The sequence below is a fragment of the Pteropus vampyrus genome, unplaced genomic scaffold (genome assembly GCF_000151845.1).
Source record: "Pteropus vampyrus isolate Shadow unplaced genomic scaffold, Pvam_2.0 Scaffold122, whole genome shotgun sequence".
NCBI lineage: Eukaryota > Metazoa > Chordata > Mammalia > Chiroptera > Pteropodidae > Pteropus > Pteropus vampyrus.
Genome location: NW_011888903.1, coordinates 4,438,479 through 4,446,423, shown reverse-complemented (window position 1 = coordinate 4,446,423; position 7,945 = coordinate 4,438,479). Strand labels below are relative to the sequence as shown.

At 36.0% G+C, this 7,945-nt stretch overlaps 1 protein-coding gene across 1 annotated transcript in view; it reads right to left on the bottom strand.

Moving 5' to 3' along the window:
* L3MBTL4 (L3MBTL4, histone methyl-lysine binding protein) overlaps positions 1-7,945 on the bottom strand; it is a 309,548-nt gene that overhangs the window by 119,007 nt on the left and 182,596 nt on the right. Inside the window, exon 13 of the mRNA XM_023534188.1 lies at positions 2,115-2,288. Coding sequence (XP_023389956.1) covers positions 2,115-2,288 — 174 coding nt within the window. The remainder of the gene's footprint in view (positions 1-2,114; positions 2,289-7,945) is intronic.

The window sequence follows — 7,945 nt, the reverse complement described above, 5'->3', positions numbered from 1 at the left end:
TTCTAGACCACGAACAGAAGGCCATAGAGATGGGCTTAAGTCAAAGTGGCCACTACAGCCATTATTATTTATCTAAACACTTTTATGGTGATTGGTTAAAATTGAAAGTGGACAGAGATTGGAGTGCAAGGATGACTTTGGTCTTGAGATGTTCGAGCAAAAGAAGGCTTAAGAATTCAAGATGTGTGCTGTGCGACTCCTGCTCCCTCCACCCAGCTACTTGCACAGTTCCGTGCATACATGAAATAGGATCTGGCAGAATAGGATCATGTGTGATATTTCTGCACACTAACAGTCTCTACTTTTCATGTGTGATATTTCTGCAACTAACAGTCTCTACTTTTCTATCTCTGGTATTATGTTTATCTGACATATTTCAGTTCAAAGCCCCTTCAAAATAATAAAACCCATAATAATATATTAAAAAGAGCAAATTACTAACAGTAGTCGAGGACAGGGGAAGCCATATCTGTGCTGAAAAGAAAGGTTTAGCTGACCTCTGAGAGCATACAACAATGTAATCATTTTTTAAAGGAGTTCAAAGATCTGCTTAGTCTCTCTAACTTTTGACATTGGGGATGGATGTCTAAAACATTTACAAGAGAGACTGAATGAGTTTTAATCTGGAAAAAAGACAGCAGAATAGAACAGAAAGAATAAGGGCAAATAGATGTACTGAAATAATAAACATTGTTCCTTGGAAACAGTTTAAAAAGAAGAAAAAAAAATGCTCCGTCAACTAGGAAATGGAAAGGACATTCAAGCTCCCAACTACTTAGAGCTGTAAACAGTGTGGGTGTGAGGAGCAGTAAAGAACAATGAGACCCTGTGAAGTTTCAACAAGAGGGGTGGGTGTATAACAAATAATAAAAATGCAAGATACAGCTACAGAAACAGAGGCATGCGTATCCATAGAAAATAGACCAGGCAACGGAGGGGAGCTAATCTGCAGTCATGTGCATGGTGATCAAAATCAAAATAAGCTATATAACAAAATTGGAATGTCACTCAAAAGCTCTATAACAACATTTTCATGAAAAAGAACAAAATCCACAGTCTAGAATGTAATATTCATGTGAAAAAATATATCCCAATGAACAGCTCTCCCCTTGGGTGTAAAGGAGCACTCTTGCTGGGACTGAAAGTGAAAATGGACAGAAAGTTGTTCCAGTGTAAACTCTGCTCCCACAGAGAGGCATGCACATCTTCCTTTTACACCTGTCGAATGCAAAGAGCAAGGCTCTGAGACTTTAGGAGAAGCAGCAGCCTCTCAAGCAGCAGCTCCATCAGAGCTGGCACAGGGAGGGCCTTGTGTCCTTCAAGGGCTTAAATGTGAGCACCTTCCATCTGCAAAGGGGTCTGAAAAACAGCTACTTCTTGCTTCTCCATCTCTTGGCTCCATTTCTGTCTAGTCTCCAATTTATTTAGTGTTAGATTTTTCTGTTTTTATAATTCATAGCATGGAGAATGGAGCTCTTTTATAGAAAAGATGTTATTTGTTTTACCATTTGGGTTAAAAATATCAACTAAGGTTGCATTTGCAGCTCTCTCGAAAATGAGTATATGTAAATAAAAACTGAAATCTGATACGTAAAATGTAAGTTTACATTTAGGAACAAAAAGATGATATGTTATCAATAAATCAAAATGGAAACTATTCAGAGTAAGAAGAAATTGCATTTGAGGTATGTATGGATTAAAGATGACAAAGACAGTAAAAGGTAAGAGAAGAAATCCAGATATGACTGAGTGAATACAAATACTTATCCACGTGCTAAAAGAGATACACCATCTATGAAATGATCCCTCAAAATAAAGAAGTTATCAAGGTAAAATGGAATCTCATGGAATTTTGTAGATGAGATATGCTTTTGATTGCTTACATGTAATATATATATTTAGAAAGCGATAAATTCAAATGTCTGAGGATGAATAAAAATATTTTTAAATGAAGACAGAGGCTTCGATGAATTCTATGAGCCAGTGAACATAATATCCAGAAATAAAAATAATTATTTCAAAGAAATATAAAGAATTATTGCTATTAACAAATTTGTTCTTTTACTTTTCGACATGGTTTACTTTCTAGTTCACATTTTCAAAAAGTTCCTTACCTGGACTGACTGTTCAACTTTTCATGTTTTCCATTGAAGTTTAAACTACAGAAGTTTTTCAATTTTGAATGTGAAGAGTCTAACTCCAAATTTGCCTGTGTCTGTTCTCTCAGACGATCCTGGAGTGTCGCCTCTTTTTTCAAGTTCATGTCCGAATACGGGCAGCCAAAAGCACTGATTTGTAATAAAATGAAAGCAGTTGTCAGTTTATAGTGATACATCAGTGATCCACTGTCACTGGAAGAGGTCTACATCCAAAATTTAAAAACTGAATGAGATATTATTTTCCCAAACACATTCAAATAAGTTTCTTTTCAGATTGGCCTTTGAGAAAAATCTCAGGTTCTACATAGCAGAGTATTATAGGTAACAAGTCATCAGAACACATGGTTTTTACAATTTTGGAAACTTAAAAATCTAAAAATAACATAAAGATGTGCTTCCAATGAAGCAATTAAATGCTACATAAATGCTTGACTCAAAGTCCCTTCCAATATTTATGCCCTGATTTGACTATATCACAAAATATTATGGGTAACTAAAATATTTACTAGTATCAGAGAATATTATGCTTTTATTTCTTAATAATCATAAAGTCAGAAGTACTGTATCTGGATTCCACTTAATCCTCCTGAAACTGCTAGGAAGTTTTGGGTTTGAATGTGAAGGGACACTTGTAGGTGAAAAAGAACAGGCTACAGTCAAAGCTGAATCCTGGATCCTTGGTGTGGCTGGAGTCTATCAACAGCCTTGAGCAGGAGGATCAGCCAGGACAAAGGATCTGGTTCTTCCTACCAGCTGGCAGATTGTCCCTAGTAGAGTTCTGTGTCCATGTCCTTATCTTTTGCTAGAGATAGAAGTGCCCCATTTATGCATTTTTTGTAGTTTGTAATAATTGGTATTGACTTATTAGTTTATTCATTAATTCAGTTATTGATTCAACTGAGCATATGCTATATGCTAGGCACTATAGAGTAAATATATAAATTTAGTGAAGTTAAGACATATATATCAATAATATATCAATAAATTTATAATAAGAACAAAAAAGCTAACCCCATTGAGTGTATACTATAGGTCCATTACAATTCAAGATGCTTACATATATTATTTCTAATATTTATTACTAAATACCCAAAGATGATGTTAATGTATTTATTTTATGGGTGAGAAAATAGGCTCACACAGGAGCCTTTCCCAAACTTTTCCAAAGTTTCTGGGCACTTCCTTGAGAAGCCCCCAAATAGATCACTTAATTATTAGAACCAATCAGGTGTGCAGAAATGGGACAAGGTTTTTTTTAACATCATCATCGAAAAAGAAAGAAAGAAAGAAAGAAAGAAAGAAAGAAAGAAACAAACAAACAAACAAACAAACAAACAAACAAACAAACAAACAAACATGAAGGAAACTGTGGCATAATTCTTGTACAAAGGGTAGCCAAGGCAGGTATGTACAGGGTAAGGCTGTACTGGTTTGCCAGGGTTCATGGCTAGGGGGCCATACGTAAGCATATGCTAGTGCTGTGTGAGGAGTGAAGATGTATTAAAGTACTATTTCTAATAACAACAGAGCAGATGAAATTTGTTTAAGCTGCAGCATACAAGATTTAATGGAGATTTTAGAAATAATTTTCTTCAGATAAAAGTTGAAGATATTAGGCTAACCTAAGGGAAATTGAGAAATATTTATTTCAAGCACAGTTAAGCTTTCATTAAGATATTATTACTCAGAAGCTTTGCTCCTCATGTAATATACAATACCAATTCGAAATTTTTAAATGATCATTACCGTGCATTTTCTTAATTTCATATCATCACCCCCACATGACTCATACTGCATGGCACAGGCTGACCCATATAAAATTGCAGTTTTAAAAAGTCAGAGACAGTCAGATATTAGGAATTTCATAAGGTTCAACTGAATAATTTATAGAAAATGTCAGCCTCAAGCTCATCAACAGCAACAAAGCAGATGAATAGAAGGTAAATGCTAAATAAGCAAAAAGCTGCTAGGCAGATGCAGACATATTTTTAAGAGATTTTTTGACAGCTCTAAAACAGAGATCCTTGTAGTCTTTTTACTTCATGAATAGAAGGAAACAAAAATTACTGCAATTAAAAATATGAGTTTTATTTTTCAGAATATTTAAGTATAATTTTAACATCTGAGGAGTAATGGAAAAGTAAAAGTAAACTATCGGTATATATTTTTTTTTACTTAAAAATCTGCACTTTATTAATGTATTGGCTAGGTGGAAAGCCAGAGAAGAAAAAGAGCAATTAGGAAAAAGGATCCTAATTCCAATCCTAATCCAAGAGGAATTAGGATCATTTTATAAACTATGTAAATGTCTACTAATGTACTGTATACTTGAAATTAATAAAATAAAATTTTAAAACATCTGCCCAAACGCTACAACTTTGATGAGTAGCGTTCTGACTTTTGCTCCACCTTCAAGTTGTAATGGGGATGGGACTGGAGGCAGCAGTATGAACAGTTGATGCTGCATCACCTCTTTTTGTGTCAGGCCCAGGAGGGTCCTTGGCTTCCAAATTCGCCATCTTTCCTTCTACAGCAGGGACACCTGATTCCACAGGTTGGTGAAGTTTCTCCATATTCCCAGGACCAATCCTGACCTGAAGCTGGATGTTAAATGTTGCTAAACCTACTCGTTCATTCTATCCAAAGGTCCAAATCTGAAGCAATACCTAGTTTTGATGGCTGCACTCAGGCCTTGTGTATGAGACCTAGGCAGCCTTGTGGCTCCTGATACTCTAGCTTGGCATCTACCCTGGTTCCTTGCTACTAAATGCCTTGTCTGCTTCCATGACTAGAATTCAGAAGCCCTCTATTTCTACTTTTTTCTTGCTGGCTTCTTCCCATGACAAGACCTCTGCCTCCTAATCGCAACCTAGGAAGTAAGGTCTACTTCCCAGATACCATCTGGCCAGTCTCCCATGTGTTTCTCACTCTGAAAAATTATTACTGTGCTTTGCCCATTAATTGGGATTCCTTTCTTCTTTTTGGATTCTTCTCATCTGGCCCCAATTCCATGGATCTAGATGACGACTACTGATTGCCAAACCTCTTGGACCTCAGGTTCTCTCATCCAACTATAGTAACATCTTGTATCAATAACTTGTTCATTTTCTCATATCCACCCAAGCAGTAAATTTGGTTTCTGCTTCTCTCTGGCCATCCTATTCTGCTGGAAATAATAGGCCATGCTCTGTCAAATCCTGGGAGAGGGACAGTTTGGACCATGAGATTGTAACTAAGTTGTCACAACTTACCTAATAGTAGCTCCCCAATCAGTTTCCAGCTACACCATCAGAGTGGCCAGAAGGGTCCTGGGGCACCAGAGTCCCAGGCCAGTCCTAATTTTGAGCAGCCCCCTCAGGCTCTAAATCCCCTCTCATTCCCAAGTACTGACTGTCATTTTCTCTCTGTGACATAATATTAAAAAGTTAGAGAGCATTAAAATTTAAGCAAAATGATGAAAATGTAACCCCTTGAGTGCTATACTTACACACACACACACACACACAGAGAGAGAGAGAGAGAGAGAGATCGATCAGCAGTATTTCAAGAAGAGTGTCAGTTTGTTGACAACCTTTCTCCTCATCCTGAAAAGTGAAGTCGCCTGAAATAGACAAGTAGCTCCCAGGAGGAGTCCTGATCTAGGAATATGCCCTCATATAGCCTAGGAATTAGGGACATACTTAGACTCTAAAGAGTTCTTCTCTGATGCACTAATCCACCCCTCTATAAGGCTGATTGTATATTTTTCTCTCAATTATTTTACTAGCCAATTATATTCTTTTTCTTCCAAGACCTAGACAAGATGAAACAGAAAACTCATATCTTAGCTAGGAGGTTAGATTCTAAAAATATCTTCATCTATCTTCAAAGGACAAAGAATTACTTGTTAGAGTAGGTGGGTGCAGGCATCTTATTTGGAAGTGTTCATGGAAGAGATAGTCTGAGAGGTTTGCCTCTCAGAAATAAAGGGCAGCAAGGAAGCCCTAAATGTCTGCCTCTCACAGAGGGTGCTGAGACTTGACAGTAAAGGGGTCCAGCAAGAAAATGAAAAGGAATGAGATAAGTAAACGCTGCCTGTTTTGCAATTTGGCCTTGGGCCCTGATGGTGACAAGAGCCCCATCCTGCTGTTGGGCTGCATCGCACTGATCCCCTAAGGAAAGCAGCAGCCCCCACACAACACCCCATGTTTTTTTCCCAGTAGACTGAATACTTTTTGTTTTCACTGTCATTTAACTCTAAAATATAACTTACTCCTTTTCAGTCTTTAATATGTGGGTAGTTTAAACTTACACAGTATAAGAATGTTAAATAAACACATTTTATTCTTAGAAAATATTGAATTCTTAGCCAAATGGCACTGAAAGGCATGATAAATACTGAAATGCAGATTATTGAGAAATTAGAGTACCTATAATACTTTCCACAGAAATTTTTAAAAGCTAACATATGATTTAAATTGTTGCTGATTTTACTTCTAAAAGGATTAAGAGAAAGTACAAATGATACATGATGGAATATACACCAGGAGGGAAGAACCATCATAGTGTTTTAATATCTACGGAGGATGTAACATAAAGTCTATTATAGTATTCTCAAATACAGAGAGGGCAAAATCCAATATAAGATCCTAAGGTCTCAGGGAAAATTTTCTTCAGATTCCTGAGGTTTCAAAATGAGGTTACCCAAGGCATATTATGGGTAAAGTTTTTCTAATTCTGAGTAACTTTGTCCATAAAATAGCTACTACCTTAATTTACTCATCATTAAAAGTATTAGAAAATTTAATGCATACAGCAAAAAGCACTTTATTGACATATAAAAACCTGTACATATTTAATATATACAATTCGATGAGTTTGGGAATAAGTACATACCGTAAAACCATCACCACCATCAAGGCCATAAATATATGCATTATGTTGTTGGAAATGGTAGATTTTCCTTCTGTTTTAAAAGCTGAGTAAATAATAATCTATTGCATGCATACACCATATTTTTAAAATCTATTCATCCACTGTTTCCGGATCTTGGCTATTGTAAATAATGTTGTAATGAGCATGGTTGTGTAGTGTGACCTCTTCAAGATCTTGATTTCAATTTCTTTGGATATATACCTACAGTGGGATTGCTGGATCATAGGGTAGTTCTATTTTTAATTTTTCTGAGGAACCTCTATATTGTTTTCCATAGTGGTTGCACCATTTTGCATTCCCACCAACAGTGTACAGGACTCTTTTTTCTCCATATCCTCACTGACCCTTATCTTTTTTTTTTTTTTAATTAATAACCATCCTAAGACGTGTGAGGTGACAGCTCCTTGTGGTTTTAATCTGCATTTCTCTGATTATTAGTGATGTTGAGCACTTTTTCATGTACCTGGTGGCCTTCTGTTTGTCTTCTTTGGAGAAATGTCTATTCAGGTCTTTTGCCTGTTTTTAAATCAGATTATTATGATTTTTTTTTGCGATTGAGTTGTGTAAGTTCTTTATACAATTTGGATATTAACTCTTTAATAAATATGTATTTTCTCTCAATTAGTAGGTTGCCCTTTCATTTTGTCAATGTTTCCCTTTGCTGTGCAGAAGCTTTGTAGTTTGAGGTAGTCCCATTAAACTTATTTTTCCTTTTGTTGCCTGTGTTTTTAGTATCATATCCAAAAAAATAATTGCCAAGATGAATGTCAAGGAGCTTTACCCCTAAGTTTTCTTCTAGGAGTTTTATAGTTTAAGATCTTATATTTTTCAAGTATTTAATTCACTTTGAGTTGATTTTCTTTTCTCCCTAT